The sequence below is a fragment of the Harpia harpyja genome, chromosome 3 (assembly GCF_026419915.1).
Source record: "Harpia harpyja isolate bHarHar1 chromosome 3, bHarHar1 primary haplotype, whole genome shotgun sequence".
Taxonomy (NCBI): domain Eukaryota; kingdom Metazoa; phylum Chordata; class Aves; order Accipitriformes; family Accipitridae; genus Harpia; species Harpia harpyja.
This window is the reverse complement of record NC_068942.1, coordinates 57,477,505-57,495,516: the sequence shown is the minus strand read 5'-3', so window position 1 is coordinate 57,495,516 and position 18,012 is coordinate 57,477,505. Positions and strand designations below refer to the sequence as shown.

At 41.6% G+C, this 18,012-nt stretch overlaps 1 protein-coding gene across 1 annotated transcript in view; it reads right to left on the bottom strand.

Annotated features, from left to right (window-relative positions):
- Positions 1-13,144, bottom strand: part of ESRRB (estrogen related receptor beta) — a 132,178-nt gene extending 119,034 nt beyond the window's left edge. The window contains exon 1 of the mRNA XM_052782791.1: positions 13,012-13,144. Within this exon, the coding sequence (XP_052638751.1) occupies positions 13,012-13,013 (2 nt within the window). The 5' untranslated portion in view covers positions 13,014-13,144. The remainder of the gene's footprint in view (positions 1-13,011) is intronic.
- Positions 13,145-18,012: the final 4,868 nt, after the last annotated feature.

The window sequence follows — 18,012 nt, the reverse complement described above, 5'->3', positions numbered from 1 at the left end:
ATTGTTCTTCCAGTTTCTCACATACTCTGGCTAACAAAATACTGTTCTAGTTTCAACGGCTAAAACAAATCCATCATTTCATTTCAAGTGAACATAGCCATGTTCCATCAGAAGAGACTCTGTCATAATATTGGGGAAAATATTTTTCTATTTGTCTCCATTACATGTCAATGTACTACTTTATTGCCTATTGAAGGCTTCTTAAAGGCACACATGGCTGTTCTCCAACCCCCTCTCTGATTTGCATCATAGTAGGCTGTTGTTAAAAACTGATCACCTGTCCTTTCTGCAACATCTCTCAAACCTCACCTTCCAAAACAATGTTAGGAAGACACACTTTCCTACTACAACTTACTGCCCCTTGGCTCTCAGTAAGGAAAATCTATATTGCCTTTTCTCTAAAGGGATCATACCAACCTTTTCATCCTTCCAGATTCTACCTTTCCATAAGGGTGATCCAGGACTAATTAAGTTCACCCTATCACTCATCTGGAAAGGCAAAGAGCTTACAAGAAGAAAAAGAAACTGTACATCCACTGAATATTTTCTAGAGTTCTCTTCACTCTGAAATTAAACTCTTAAATATTCTAGCTTAATTCAGTGAGGTGTCTTTTTTTAAAATCACTTCCTGAAACAACAATTGTGGGGGCAAAAATCCTCAATGACATTGTTAATCTTGAGGAAGCCGCAGTCATACTTTACTCATCTGAAAACCTACACTAGCACAGCCTGGGGAAAGAGGAGTAATTTGTGTTCTCAGTTTCAAGTACCTGACTGAAGAAGTAGTCCCTGAATCCTGGCAGATGCAGACTACCATTTCAGAGCTCCAGTGATGGACCCATGAGGGCTGCAGCAAGGCTGGCCCAGATCACAGGTGCAGGACTTGCCAGGTGGTAGGCTCTCGAAAAAGGCCTTCTCAAGAATGTCCTCCTACCCACAAAGGACTGCTACCTGTGACTGGCCTTGCACCCTGGCCTAGAAGACAGGTTTAAAGACACAGAAAGGAATCGCTAAACTCAGAGTGTAAAACCTTCTCAATAGAACCACAATAAAGATTATACTGCAGTTCAAGAAACTGATGCAAGGTTGTAACAGGGAAAAAAGCATAGAGCCTACTGGAGGTGAGGAGGATTTAGAGACAGGACTTATGTCCAAAAAGTACTGAAGAGTAGAAACAGTGAGGAAGGAACTGGGCAACATGAGAGAGAACTAGGGACAAAAAAGAAAAGAAAATAAGAAATAATTTAAACTGAATAACCAGGAAAATTTCTCTTGTAGCAGAGGAATTGAGCTGTGGAACTGTCACCCCAGAAATGAACAGGGATGGAAAAAAGCTGTGCAAACAAAGCAAATCAAACAGAAGAAAAAGAATTGAATAACCCAAGAAGCTTTTCCCACCTCTAACTGCTGCGATTCCACCACCTGGATTAGCTGGTAAACTTAGGAGAGGTGTAGCTACTATCACAAAATACCCATAGAAAATGGAGGACTAACACCTCGCCCCAAATCAGTAGCATGTTACTGATAGAAACAGTTTTCCATGCTCAGGAAAGATTATAGGCTTCCCCTTTAAGGGACATTTAAGCATGGGAGTATTTTTTCTTCCCTAATGATAGGAGAAGGAAGTGAAGGAGGTCAGAGTCCTGTGGACCTCTCTGCACTCCCTGTGGTCTAGTTTAGGAGACTTAAAAGGATTCAGATTAACTGGGGTGGCTTTGTCGATTACATACAGAGAGGAAAATGACCCCATGTGGTAAGTGTTTCCAGGACAGCTGCTGCGTTGGTGAAACACTGCTGCATTCCAGAAATAAACTCCTACAGTCAAATTAGCAGCTCAAGTCCTCTCTCCTCAGAAACGTGCCTTTACCAAGTTGCAGCAGTTCCCAGATGAATGGGCAGCAGCACAAATTCCTGCTTGGCTCTGCTTTTAAATAGAAAATGGTACAAAAAGATGTTTGTACAATATCAAATCAGTCTTCATAGCCACATAATTGCCCCACATTATTGATGGGCTCAAAGCAAAAACTGGAAAATTAGGAATACTTCTGGCTGGGATGGAAAGTTAAAAGTAGCATGGTTCCCCAACACTCCAGGCTTGTCATGAGTTTTTCAGGTCTGAGTGCTTATCAGGACTTCGGTGTAAGAGATTTTGAGTTTAATTCCCATGTGGGTCAGTAGCTACCAAGGCAAAGTACTGAAGAAGTATGCAAAAAGATTACAATCTACATTTGAAGCAAGATAGGAGGCACTGTTGCCCCTTGCCTGGCGGCTGGTAGCTCCCAAAAGGTAGTGCAGAGCTGTCCTCTCACTACAGAGGTGAATTCTGGGCTATGAAAGTAAATTTGCTCAGAAGCCCCAAGGCACTCATGTTTTACTGAGACATACATTAAGCAGCAAAACTACACGAGACAGCTTCCAAGTTTACACAGGTTTACAAATACAAGTTTACAGATGGCTGCATTGGGGAAGACCCATGAAATCCTGGGGAAAAATAAAAGCCAAAACACCAAGCTACAGTTTTCAACAGATAACAGGGCACTTTTTCAGTACTCTGGACTCACAGGGTAGGTGGTATACAAGAAGCAGGCTGCTCCATAAAACCACCGAGTGCACAAATGTTTGTGGTCCTTCCTCTTTCTTATGCTGGACTCTCACCTTAAAACCCAAATATCTTATTCTTGTCCAAATACCTCCTCTGTCAGGTAAAACCTGGGAAGGTGTTCCCAGATGCTCCACTGCAGAAGAAAGGTACTGTAGGCGCATCACTCCCCTTCACCCACAGATGGGAAAGATGAAGCCAGAAGCCATTGTTTAAGTCACAAGGAACAAGTATCAGCATGGCAAAGGCCCTGCTGAGTGTTACAGTGTAGTGACCATTTACTTCAAGAAACCTTCACCAACTGGTGATACAGGAATGCAATGCTCCTCTGACTCAACACACCACCAAACCGAAACCCATCAGGTGACTAAACCTTCTGCAGACCTATGCATTGCAGAGCAGAGGATGTTATACATTGAAAACAAACTCACAGCTGCTGCATAATGTGGTCTTAAACATAAATACCTGAAAGCACCCTCTAGCCCGTTGCCTCTTTCCCTGTAGGCTTATTTCTGCTCTGCAAATTCCACCACAAGCACCACCCAGTCAGTAAGAAGGTACAATCAGAACGGATAAATTCAGGAAGCATCATTTCTGCTTAGCTCAGCCTTGCTCCCTAACTGCATTTTTGTCTTCACTGCTACTTTCACAGTGCCATAGCTTATCTATCCTAGGGACTTTCACAGCTTTAGAAACACTGCCTATAATAGTAGAAAAACATTCAGGGTAAGCAAGATCAGGTACCCCAAAATACAGATACTGGATGTCTGTAACAGAGTATCATGTAAACAAGTAAATCAGCTATCTGCAAAGAGTGACAACACTGGTTCCAGTTGCAAGAGAAGCTGTGAGGACAGGTATGCCAAGTCAAGTTAGTAAGTCACCTAGTCCCATATTCTATCTCTGATATCAACCGCTAACACGTGCTCAGGTAAGAAAGGAGAATGTTTTCCCTGCTCTTCACCTTGCTGCAACTTTGCAGACCTCACAATCAGTATCTTGGCAGCCTGTGGCTTAGGGTGTTCCCTCTAGACCATAACACGTACTTGCCACTGATGAGTCCATGTTCCATAAATTCCTTGATATCTTTTTGAATCCATCCATAACTTTGCCACTGAATGATGCAGAGGCCAATAAATCCCACAGTTTAATTTTGTGTTATGTGAAAAAATACCTCCTTTGGTTTAAAGCACTTTTTTTTAAAGAAGAGAGGATGACTACAGCATTGAAAAAAGGGAGAAAACACACATGCAAGTATAAAGATACCAAGAACATGTAGCAGAGCTCTCTTCTTCGCTAAGAAAGTGGAGGTGCTAATTTTGCAAAGCAAAGAATTAGGCAGGTTTTACACAAGAAAATAAAGGCCTATGCTCTTTTTTTGTTATCTTTTAGTTAAGTACACAGCAAGTAAAGCCACCTGTACTCCAAACAAGTCACACTTGCAGCAATACATTACCACAAATTCCTCTCTCCGTTACCCTCATCTTCCTTCTAGCCACAGACTTCATGACTGACTCTACCCCCTGGTAGCCTCTTGTCTTGAATCTGATTGGAAGCTCTTTCATACAGAAGCCATCTCATGGCTAAATGCAGCAGCCCCAGCAGTAGGGAATGTGTCATCATACAAACAATGAGGGCAAAATGGAAGCAACAGCCAAAGCTGCCAGTACAACTCGTAGCCATAGTCTGAGAGCTAGTTAAAAAGAAGTGGAACAGTCACAGCATGAGATTTATTAAGTAGTAGATAATAATTTTACATTACATAATACACAATGTTGCATACTAAATTAAACCCAGTATTGTAAGCCTCAAATGTTCAACTACTGATCAAGTCCCAAAATAAACATAATTATATTCTATATGATACATTGGTGGTTATTCTTATCACCCCCTTTAAAAAAAAAAAAAAAAAAAAGATAGTTGGCATTGCTTTTTAGTTGTTCCCTGAAACCTTGTGGTCTAGACACTTTTCTTCTTTTAAAACAAACTGCAATTTTTCTCATCATTTGCTTTCACATGGTGGAGATGTAAAGTCAAACATCAAGTACAGCAATAAAGTTGTTGGCAACATCAGAGAGGATGAAGTATAGAAATGATATATAGGGTAATTAAATGGTTCTGTAAGTTATTTGTGTATCTCTGTATATAAGTTGGCCTGACTTAATAAAGAAGCATTTCACAATAGCTTTTTGGCCCTCCTGGCTTTGTGCAAGATTCTGCAATACCCCCCAAATGGTCCCAAGCTTTCCTGGCCTTCTGACCTGGCTATGGGAAGCTGCAGAGACCTGCCTGGGATTCCTCAAAACACAAGGACACATCCAGAAAGAGAAAGGGTGCAAAGCACATACAAGTACAAAGCAGAGAGAAAAGGAGATGGGGAGCATGATGAGCAAGCTGCTCTTTTATTTCTACAGGTGAGAGTCCAAATTTTGTAGTTATCAGCAATGGTCCAGCTAACAGTGTGAGCCAAGACCAGTTCATCAACTGATTGCAACTGGTGTCTCAGGGGGAACAATGTGAGGTCTTCCCCCGCCCACTGTGCTACAAAGACAACTGAGAGCCCAGAAACAGGCAGGAACATATGCTCCCCCACTCCTCACAGGCCCAGAGTTGCAGAAGTACCCAACAGATCCTTAGGGCTGATATTCTGCATGCTGTGCTCTTTGGACATGTTTCATGCATCTATAGGGGTGGTGTAGCTGAGCAGACAAAAAGCACTGCTCCTCCAGCAGCTCCTGTAGCAGGTGGGTGTTTCTCCCTCTGCCACCCTGAGGCCAGAAAGAAATGCCTGACTTCTCAGGGCAGGTTCGGAGCTTCAGTGCAAAGCAGGTGGGATGGTTCATCATCCACGCCCCATCAGCCCACACAGGTGGCTAGAAGTTAGCATTGGGCTCACAGGATCAAAAGCGCTCAGCCACCCTGTTCCAACTTACAAGCAAGACCAACTGGGGGGTGACTGCCCATTGGCCAGAAAGGGGAAGGGAGGAAAAAGGATGGGAGAGATGGTTACCCTGTGACATGATAGCCTGAGACTTCACAGAATGCTACAGACCAAGACACTGCCAGCAAAGACTCAGGATAGTAACTCACAAACTACCATGTGCAGCCAATCTCCATTAAGCACTATAAAATAACACTTGCTGAGCTACCTCTCCGCACATGCACCTCTCCCTGGGAGCAGACAGACAAGTGGTAAACTCAACGCATGTCTAGCAAGGGGTTTTGCTGGAATGGGTTAGCAACAGAGGAGCTCTTCCTTCGCACTATCCTAGGTAAACAGAGGATGTTGCTGGTACAAAGTGCCTCAAAGTGGCAGGAACAGCATTATCTCTCCAGTGCTGTTTCCTGAAGGATCAATAAGCCAAGACAATCAATTCTTCTGGCTAGTCCTTATTCCCCAGGAGAAGCTGTGGCTCTCATCCCCCGTCATTTAACCCTTCACAAACATAGCAGCAGCCCCATTAATTCTGTCCTCCTCAATCACACATTCCACAAGCCCATGTGCCAGAAGAGACTACAGAGCTGGAAGTAACATAGCCAGGTGAACACGGTATTGCAGAGAGGTATGGCCCATTACTTCAGCACAGCAATAACATGTCTATATACTGCCCTTTCAGCACATGGAGGCATCCTTGCATCTGACTTCTTTGTACGGGATAGAGGGTCCCAAAAGATACCATAGCTCTCTATCCCCCACTACTTCTCTGTGCAGGGAGTATAAGGCACTCCCAGAGCACCAGCTGACACTCACAGAAGGGGGCTGCATAGGCAGTAGCTGGCACGGACAGTCATTACAGACAGTCACAAGAGTAGAGACTATTTAGAGACACACAAACCTGAAGTTTAATCCTATATAGCAAAAAGAGAGTAACAGGGATGGGGAGAAAGCTCAGCGAGAATGGAAGAATCATGTGACTATCTGCAATGTAAAAAAGGGAATAGGGACTACCGGAGGCAAAACACAGGACTATACTCAGAGCCTGCAGTAACACAAAGCATTTCACTGTGATCATGCAATTCTCCACAGATCACGGAGAACAGGCAAGCAGGAACCCCATTTAAGATGGGCAAAACACATCACATCAGTGAAAGGGCTCACCTTAGACTCAACAGGGAGTCTGTGTCAGAGCTAGAATTAAAGAAAAACAGTGAAACAAACAGCTTGGTATAAACATTGGCCATGAATACATTTAAGCTGTATGCAGAAGTTTCCACCTAAAAAGCAGTGGGGCTTGGGATAGGCTCCCGGAATGACTTTCGTGCAAAGCATTAGAGAGGATGCTGATGCAAGGAATCCCTTTCTAGCCCATATTTCACTCACAAAATCCTTGCTGTCCTCCCCCATGCAAAGACAGCATTAGCCAATGGTTATAACTCAAGTGCTGCCATACTCTTAGTGCTACAGACTGGGTCCAAAAAGTATGACCGAGCCAATTGTATTCACATGAGCTCTTCACCAATCTACATGAGTTCACATCAACAGAGAAAGGTTGAAATCCCCTGTACTAGGCCATGGGGACACGATGCAAGAGGGAAGAAATTCTTATTTAAAGAGAAGCAGTAGAAAGAGCTGCCAATGAGAGTAACTGCAATTTTAAAAAGCCCAGGAGACCTGTGGGAAAAGAAAGGCCTGAGGATGGAGAACAAAGCAAACAAAAAGAAAGCTGTCCGGTGAGCCTGGTGGCAGACATACCCTCTCTTCTCACCCAGAAAGTCACCCTCTAGGTCTTGTGAGCTTTAGAGGGATGTCAATGAAATGCCTATGTTTTAGTATACGGCTACCAGTCATTTGCTCCGGCCTACTACAAAGAGGTGATCACGGGAGGCTGGGCAAAAAAGAACTTCTGGAGTACATTTCCTGCCGATCCAGCAAACACGATTACGAAGAGAAAGAGAATCCATTCTGACAGCAGCATGAAACTCTTGTGAGCACGATCATTCGTATCTCACATGGTTGAGGGAAAGGAAAGGGCAGCAACTCCTTAATGAATAAAAATAGCCACTTATGCTTCCTGCTCATACGTGCTGGACATATGCTTTCCAGTATCCAAATAACAAGATCTAGTTGCAAGTTTTATCCCATTAGAAAAGGTAATTTCCCTCCCCTAAAGACACAGCCCTTTTTCTAGAGACTTTCAAGAGTCCTGAGACTTTAAAAGTGTCATTACTTTCAAGTCATCATGTCAACTAAACTGTGTGCTTTAAAAGTTTAAAGAGTTGCAGTATTTTCTTCCCTGAAATTCCTACACTACTATAAAATCATTTTTTAAGCACTTGGGGCATGCATGGAGGACAACAAGAACACAGTAGCTTTCTATGTAGCTTGTGGAAAAGTTGAAAATCAGTTTTTACTCCCCAGTTCTTCATAAACTGTATATATGCCAGGCAAAGCTGCACTGAAATGCAGCCACCCTCAGGGTAAACGGCAGCAGGTCATTCATAGGATTCAGCATAGCACCAGAAAGGACAAAAAGAGAAGGAAGAGTATTTTGCCTGAAAGGTCAGCAGAAGAAATCTAAGTATAAACTGCTAGGCCATGGCCACAGCAGAATAGTGCAGGAGAGGAAAAGGCTGAGGCAAACAGAAAGGAAATGAGGATGGGAAGGAGAGGATGGCAGGAAAAATGTTATACGGTGTTCAGGTCAGCCACAGAAAGCTCCTGTCTCAAAGTGATCTGCTGTGGGTCCCAGTTATTAGAGGGAAAGAACACAATTATTATGTATTTCAAATGCATTTAATAAAGTACACTCTAGCTGATGGTGCTCTCTTCAGCAGGTCCAGGCACAGAATACAAAGAGAAAGGGGCCTCAGGCATTCACATCAGGTCGCAGTTTTAAATAATTTTTAAACTAGGGCAAGGTGCCAATTCTTACCTCAAGGTGCTGCACCCAGATAGACGTGTCAGCAAAACCACCAAGTTCGGTGGATACAGGATGACCATTGATACACATGGCTCCAGAGCGAAACAGTAACTTACTTTTTTAGCCAAAGTTTACCACTTTAATAAGCAGTAAATAACAAAGAGTAATAAACCTGGAGCTTCATCTCAACAAGAGTCACAGAGACCAAATTCAACCAAAGTTGAAGGTAATACTAGGAGTAAGTTAGCTTTCTATCTGCTTGTCTTACCAAAATCAGAAAACGTTTTTGGTGGCTTGTACCAAATGTATTAAAAAACCAAAACCAAACCAAACAAAAAACCCCAAACAAACAAACAAAAACCCAAAACAGCAAAGTGGGGTAACTCTTGTTGCCAGCATAAAAACCTCTTATTTTCAAGCTATGCACCTGTGTCAGTGATTTGCAGTTTTTGCCATGGGCAAACCAGCCACTGGAGATTTAAATAAGATTGTTCTCTGTAGATCTTGGAATACTTTTGATGGCAGCCATGTATCATTTTACAGGCAGGGAAACTGAGGAACACGGAGATATGACTTGGCCATGTGTCAGAAGACAGCAGGTTTCTATCCCCATTCCTTTTCAGGACTTCTTTACCGAAGAGAGGCAGGATCATGGCACAGTTTTGATTTTGTGCAGTTCACCTGCTGTAGACACATTTTCTAAGTCCAAGCTTGGGGCAAAAAAGCCTACTGCTGGCTAGCTCACAACATGCCAGGCCTTAGCAACACAGAGGTCCTCTGCTTGCTGCAGGCAGGCAGGCCTGCTCTTTTTCAGCAGCAGCAGGGTCTACCCAAGCATGTATGATGAACTCATCATAAAAGCAATCAGGCATTAATTTGGTCAATCATTCCTGTGACAGCGAATCCAGTTCTCCAACTAGACTATTTGACGCAAGACTCCAGCTGAACTGAAGGACAGAAAAAATGACTCAAAAGATACCAGCCTACAGAAGTAGAACAATTTAGATATTGACCCGTCCACACTTCTTTCTCTTTTTTTTTCTTTTTTTCAGAAAAGGTTACCCAAGAGTTAAGTAGAACCAAGAATAAAAAGCATTAAAAAATTAAATTGGGTCTTCCAGGCACTAATAATAAAAAGGCAGCCCACCCTCCAATCCTTCTCATTTAGAACAGTATTTATTTGGAGTTTCTATTAGGCTGCTGCATGCACTGCATGTATCCTGCTTCACTGAAGAGGAGCCTTTTTGAAGCATCACTTGACTTTGTTTTAAATATCTCGCTACAGTTTCCATTTTAGCTCTGTGAGATGATTATTTTCTCTCACCAAACTGAAGTTACACAGCAGTTGAAAATGCTGATGGCTTAACTGGTTTCCTCCCCCCCCCCCCCCCCCAGCAGCCCTGAGGGGTTTTAACTCTTTCTGCAGCACTGAAATCCTGCTTTTGGAGTTCAATGTTTAACTCGCGCTGGGAGACTCATAAATATTCGGAGTCACTCTCTCCCTCTCTGTTTGATTAGGAAATGAGCCTTTAACTCAATGTAATCCCCAAGCCATTAACAAAAAAGCCCTCAACAGCTCCACTATTAGAATTTCACTCCTAACCCACAGAGGATTGAATTAGATTAACATAACTACCCGCAATCTGAGTTTATTTTCTGTGCCAGATAGAAATGTGTCTTCAGGAAAAGAAGAGAGCGGGAGAGCAAGCATAGCATAATGAAATGTAAAAATAGAGAGATGAGAAATAGATGGACAGATGTACAGGTGAAGTGATAAAAGAGGTAAGAGAGAGCAAGAGAGAGAGCGAGCTACACAGTCTTTAATAACTGGCTGCTGGCTTTGGGGGTTTTATTCAGAAGGCCCCTAAAAACACAGAACTGTTTCAAGAAGAGTATTTTTTTCCTGCTGGTGTTTACTCCATATTCTCAGGGATTTACAGCGAGACACCTGAGCATGCTGTACTCCAGACACCTGTGCAGCAGATTTGGCACAGGTTTTATTTATAATTCCCAAGAGATGTCATACTCAGCAATGAAAGGAGGGGCGTGGAGAATGTGCATGTCAATCATTACTTTGCAGTCAAAAGAAACAAATAAACTAGGATGAAACAAAAGATGATTGTTGTTTGGTTTTTTAAGGAATGAAAAAAAAATCATGCAACAGCCCTCTGACAAACTGCACGGTGTAGAATTAGTCAGTTTGGAGGTTGATAGGTGCTTAGTCCACAAAACATGAAACGTTAGTGAAGCAGAAACTAAATAACAAAGACTTTCTTCCACACAATGCATCAAAGTCTTCCCTCTAACCACAGATAACTCCTCCCTCCCTCCAAATAAAAGTGGTCCCATAAACCACTGATTGGTATGCTACAGGACAGTAGATGCTTGGTTATGTTTTCCAAATGCAGTAATAAAAAGATATGGCAAGTTTAACAGGGGAAAAGACCCACATGCGGTTAAAGAGAAGGATAAATTCCAGCAATTATGTGGACACAACTATTGAATTCTCCAAACAAACTCATAAGAGTAAATCTTTTCCAGCTTTATACGTGGAGGACTTCTTTGGGAATGCTTGGATTTCTGCAAAAATGTATAGTAAATGAGTTTTTGCAGTAATTCCCAAGTGTAGTCATGCTGGTATTTCTGTGTGTATAAGGAAGAAAAAGATCACTTGAAAAATAAAAATTGAATAAGATGTCCCAGTTTTCAATTTTTAGGTGGACCTCAGACCAGTTATATGATAGATTCTTTGTTAGTTACAGAGTCAGCAATTTCATTTCTCTAACACCTTTCAGAAAAATCTGCTCTCCCTTTATTACACAATAATGTTGCACTGTCACAGAGAGGCAATAAATGTAATATCATGCTAAAACAAACAGAAAAGGGACTTAAAGAATTTAAATACATTCATTTTTAAGTAAAGGAAAAAGACTTAATAATCGAAATGAAGCTTCCTATGATGAGAATGGTCAGGCTGACAGTTTTGTTTTATTTGGGGGGAGGGGAGCTTCATAGCAAGCATGTATTACAATGATCATTTGGGGCATTATTTGTGTATGTAAATTCACCATGCTTATCCATATTGTCCTAAAAGCCTTCCTTACATCTGGAATTCTAGCTTAAAGATGGAGTATTTATATCAATGGTTAAAAACTTAGAAAGAATTAATTTGTAGTCAGTATTTTTTGTTCCTAGAACTTAAGTTAAAAACTTTGAGTATTATAAAATGTACATCAAAGAAATACAAAATAAAGAACAAGCCTATTTGTCACCTTTCTATAGTCCATCCAAACAATTCAGCTATCATGTATTTCTTAGGACTTGATATTTTAACTGTGAAACAGCTCTGGTTTTATTATTCCATTTTTATTAGACAGTTGTTCGTCCAAGTTATTTTAAGTTTAGCTTCATTTTATTTGTTGTTACTTTCAAAAATGGTAAATCGTGGGGGGGAAGTTTGTAGAACATATATTTCATGAGAAATTTATACTAAAAAAACAAAATTAAAAATTGTAATATTGGCATTTTGAGGGGGTAGACATTATAAATACAAGAAATCAACAAATTTTGTCTATACTTAAAAATAACTATAAAAACTACATTTTGTAAAACACATAACCCAAATCTCTGAGACAAAAATATGAAAAACAAAAAACCTTTGTGTTTTGACAAAAATGTTATGCTAAAAGCTATTAATAAAAAACAATTCCTGACTAGTTATTGTCTTCCCTCTCTTCATATTCCTGTTAACAAAAATACTCCAAAAGTATATCATTGCTGAAACATTTTGCATTTTGGCTACTTTAAAGAAAACACCTTGTTGGTGATGAGAGAGTAAGTTCCTTCTTTGATTGCCACTGCACCAACTTTGCAAAGACTTGCACCCCTCTTGTCATTGAAGAGGCTTCGGTTGCTTTGGGACTTTTAAAATTAAAGAAACATCAACTGCTCAATGATAAATGCATTCAGTAAAAGCAAAATTTCATTTCATCTCCCTGCTAAGAGGAGGTTTGATATGAAGCTGCGGGGGGGGTGTTGTTATTTTTAATAGAAGAAAGGGTGTTGCTCGGTTCTTTTAAGACAGGACTGCTGAAGTTTCCAGGTTTGCCTTTACCAGCATGGGATAAATAGCACCTGTCCTTGGTAAGCCCTTAAGCAGAGTTACACTATATATTGACCTTTTTGGAATGCCAGCAAACCTGACCGTTTCTATTCCCAAAACAAAACTGTTCCACTCAAACTTTCATTTGCTTATTTCCAGAGGAAAAAGCCACTCTCAAACAGTGAAACCGCCTGATTTCTACAAAGTTCTGAACTGACTCCTCTCCTTGTGGGTCACACTGACCTTCCTTTGACAGTGTGAAAATAGGAAAAAAAAAAAAAAAAATTATTACCTTTAACCATATTGAGATGCTGCCATAATTTTTAGCCCAGATAAAAGGATTGGTGCAGAGCAACATTTGGATTAAAAAAAAAAAACAACAAAAAAACCAAAACCAAAACAAAACCCAAACCCATAAATGCAATAAAAGGTAGAAGTTTGCTACTTACATGCTGCGGGCTGAGAGATGAAGCTCGAGGCTGGAGTAGAATTTCCCTTGCCCTCAGGTGTTTCTAATTGCTGATTAAATATCTTTTGGTTCCGCCTGCACCAGCCGACAGTCCCCTCTGCGTCTCTGCCTCTCTTTGTGACTAGGACACAGTACTCCGAGTCCCAACCTATAAATAGATCCCAGCTCTGTGATTGATATAACAGGCAGCTGACAAAAAAAAAAAAAAAAGAAAGAAAGAAAGGAAAAAAGAAAAGAAATAACCAGGTCTTAGGCAAAGCAGCAAAAACTGGGCTTTTAACTCTGCACTATGCCCAGGGAGGAGTCCCCCACAGTCACCCGTGGGCATCAGAAAGAGAAAGTGCAAGGCAATTACTTTCCCAGCAGCATTACAGCAACTTGAGGCATGTAAAGTGAATGAACAAAATTCAGTGCACAAAGAAGGCGAGGGAAAGCACAACTGGCAGACTGCATCCAACTCTTTTGCAATTGAACAAAAATAAATGCCATTTTAAAAACAAGTTGGGGATTCTGACAGAATGAGAGAGGAGTTCAGAGTTGAGTTCTGGGGGTTGGTCCAGGTGTGCTTGTATTTCTGCTGCAGAATAAACTAGGGCTAGTGGGTAGGTTAGCAATTTAACAGCTCGGCAGTCTACTTAGGGTCTCTGCCCACAAACACTATTTGATGAGGCTGTTCCTGAAAACAAAACCGAAGGCATTGATGGTACCTCCCCTATTGACTCAGCAGAAGTTACTTAGCCCCCAAGTACCTGAACCATCATTCCTGCTCATGTCTTTGACTGCCAGGAGAAAACAAGTTACAGATATCAGCACAGCTCTTCTGTAGAGGCTGAGCTGGGAGCCCACCATCTGGGCAATGACTTGAGAGAACGCATCAGGAATGCTTCTGCCTTAGACCCCATTAATAGATGTAGGGATAATGGTCCTGGATTTTTCCATATCTAACCTCTACAGGTTCTCCTGTTAGTGCCACAGTCAGGCAAGGCCAAAAGCTGTTCCAGGAGGCAGCTGGTTCTTCAAGACTTTGCCAACTCCTAGATATTTGTGATCTCCAGTAGAACCTTAATGGCTATGCAGTTTCATAGCAAACGGACTCAGATTAATACCAGGGGAAGGGTGGGGAAGAAGAGGGAGAACAGTAGGCAGAGAGAGGCAAAACAGCTTTCGCTACATTGCTACCTTTGGCAGTATCTCCTACAATCATCCCTAGCACCATGCTCAGCTCTGCAGGCAAAAGTACTAGTGCAGACAGAGTACCAGATCCACCAGCCTTCTTTTCAACATATTGCTAGGCTTGCTTGAGCTGAGATGGTAAAGAAATGCTGAACTCATAAAGAGCAGGATAAAATCCTCAGGCACCAACCCCATGCTGAACTCCATGGTTCTTTGGCTCAGTGGCTAACAGTACCTGAACTATTTAAGCTAGTTTAGGCATGTCTACACTGCACTGCAGCTGCTGCTCTTGCTGGAGTAAAGAAAATTAGTTCAACAGGAGCAGCTATCCTAAAGCAAGGCAAGGACCCACCACATCATAGCCAAGGTCTCAGTTCAGCTGCAGCTATTGATTATGTGGGAAGATAAAGTCATTTCCTCTCTTTGGGCCAAATCCTGCTGCATGCATAATTCACTTCTTGTCAATATGCTTTGTGTCTAAGCTGGTAGGATTTAGTCAACAAGTTTTAAAAAAAAAAAACGCCCTTCTCGCAGGATAGGGGCCTGATGAAGCACTGGGCAAAGACTCATGACATTTAGACATTTTCCTCAGTTGAGCTACTACTGCCCTGTGTGAAGTCTGGCTTGTCACTTTACCACTGTTGCATATTCCCCAGCTTTAAAAAAAACAGAGATAACAATACTTAACACTGCACTTTAAAGCACTATGATATCTACAGATGAAGAACTACAAATTAAGAGGGGGAAAAAAGAAAAGTATCTGACAGGATGAGCTCCAGTGTGGAAACACACCCTCAATTCCCTGCCAGATTCTGGTCCTTCACCTTCACCTAGTTGAATCAGATCTCAGATAAAAAATTACCTGATCAAACAAAGAAAATTTTGAATTTCTGCCCTCTTATTTGGGCTGGCTAGTACAAGATGTTTGGGGCTTTAATATTGAGAGCTGTAAAACATTTTACACTTCCCATTGCCATTGGAAGGAATTTTAGAAGCTCAATGCACAGAATAATCAAGCTGAGGCATGGCAGATCAAGGTCCCAAAACAGGGGCACCTAAATCCAAGAGTCACTTTTGAAAAATTCTGCTTTAACAAAGGCATAGTCACATAGTTCCTGAACATGTTATCACTGTCAGACTGTTCTTTGCCATTCTATATCACCGACATCTAAAGTTCTTCAAATAGTACGCTGTCAAGCCTTGTGTTGTATAGAACAGCATCATCCCTGTCCCATTACATTGCCATGGCCCAAACTGAAGCCCAGAGAAACCCTACAACGTAGTCTAAATCACAAGGGCACTTTGAGCACATGTCAATCAGGTAGCTGGGAAGCTCTAGTCAGTTCTCAGGTCCAGGTCCAGTGTTTATCATTGGCATCCCATATCCACAGCAGAGCAAGACCTGGGCATACATTAGTCCCCCATCCTTCCACTTTCTGCTTGGAGGATGAAGGGATGAGGACTTGCCAGCATGGCACAGTTAGCTAGTATGGATGAACCTTGAATGGAGTCAGCATTCCTCCATCCTTCCTCTCTGCCTTAAGACAGCAGGATGTATAACCTTAGTTGCTCCCCACTGGGGTACCCAGCAATCCAGAGAAGATCTGCTTTAGGTAAAACTTCAGGCACAAGTCCCCTACCCCCACTGCCAGCACCCCTGTGCATAAACACCACTTAATACCAGCCTCCAGACTCAGGGTGAGGCAGGGAAAGAATCTAACAGTAGAGGCCATGAGACTGAATGCCCACTTCAAAACACAGAAACAAAAAAAGCCAGAATATTTCAAAAGCACCCTCAGATACATTTAAAAAAACCAAAAAAAGAACAATGTCAGTGACTCGTAGACTGCTTTGCACATATAAATCAGGGCGGAATTTGCTCAGCTGCATACAAGCTGTTATAGAAGAATGCAAAATATACTTTCCTTCTAATGATAAAAACAAACAAAATATCACAGCTACCCTTTTTTAGATAGGGACACAGCAAAACCAGTTGAAGCTTGAAAATACAGGTCCAATCAATGGAATCTTCCAATTCCCCTCACCCACACATTTAACCACACAGATAATCTTTGTCCCTTCTCCCATGAGCCTCAAGATGCTTCTGTGCACATCAGATTTATGTGCCAGAAATTTAGAGCTCAGAATCACTGCTGCTTTTATATCAGGAAATGCAGGTATGAATATAAGTTTTAAAAGATAAATTGATAAAAGTCAGCTCTGCAGTTTCCAGGGCCAGCCACAAACTAAGACAAATAATTGTAACACACAACAAAAAGTTTCTTTGGCAGAGTCAGGCTACTTTGAAAGAGTTTCACAAACCCAAAATTCCAGGACAGCTGCATTAGTGCCCTGCTGGATGGAGTGAGCTGTGAATTCCACAGATTTCAAACAGGGACTACTTAAACACCAAAAAAGATACTATAAAATGATGACTCTTTTCACATAAAGGAAATGAATGTCAAAAACCTGCTCTTCCAAGACTGTGAAAATAACAAGATAAGGAATAAAAGATAAACAAAAGGAAAAGTTTGAGTAGCAACGCTCTTCTGGATGCTTGGCACACATAGTATGACTCTCAGATCTGATTTAACAGGTAGTTAAATATACTATGCATTTTGATACAAAGCATGTACTCTGAGAAACAGCAAATGCTCAAGAGGGAAATGCTGATATTGTTAGGAGTTTAGCTGTTTTATTTCCTTATCTGATTTTAATGCTGCAAACTTCATATTACTTCAATGTTCTTTTTCTGTGCAACCAATATCCATAGCAGGGTATTTTTTGGCACACGCTGAACCCAAAGTCAGCATCCAGTTCTTTCATGTACCCTCCATGGTGCATGCCATGCTGCCATGTCAAGTCTGTCATCACCAGGGAAAGTCACACTGCTCCATTAATACACTTGTAAACTTTGCTCCTTCTTTAGCCTCTATATATTTTATTATTTCTCAGGAAAGTGAAAATGACTAAGATTTTAACAGAAGTCCCCTACCAGATTTAGCCATTCCAGCTAAAGAAGTTACCACCTTCCAGCTGCCTGCCAGCTGGAGATTAGGACTCCAAAATCTCTTTGGCAGAACGGAACTGCAGGAACTTTCTAAACAGCTTCAAGCAAAGCACGTCAGGTTAGGACTCAGGAACTTTCCTGGATTAGGCAGCACCCAAATCTATTCTTCCATTTTCAGAGCTGCGGGCAGAGAAAAGTCTTCACCTGGCATAGCTATTTGCAGAGTTAGGCTGTGGAGAGGCCCCATCTGTGGCTGCTCAGCAGAGGTGATACCATTGGCTTTAACAAGAACAAGAGCAAGCACCGAAGAATGCCACTCTCCCTTGTTTTTCCGAGTCCACCAGTAATAACAATGCACTAATGAAAAACAGCTTGGCCTGACCAACAAAAGACATACCAAAGTGCGTTCAGAGACTATCCAGAGTGAGCATTCAGTTCCACATGTACACACAGAAATAAAATCTGTAAGGATTTAACTAAAGCCTGCAAGCACTAGGACAATCATATGCTGCATTACATTTAAACACATGACCTTTGCCAGTCTATCACTTACAGTATGATAACACAGTCCCTTCTACCCTTACCTCATTTAGAACTTCCGCTTCTACTGCAGAGCCTTTGCCTAAAAGGGCTTCTGTGTTTACACCCAGCAAAAAGCAATGAAACAGAATAAAACTTCTTGGATGTACTCCTGCCTAAATTGTGTAACCACGATATTCTCTCATAGGAAACCACCCTCATCTTCTTCCAATCACACGCGGCAAAGCATTTCACCAATGTTGGGCTGTCAATTCCATC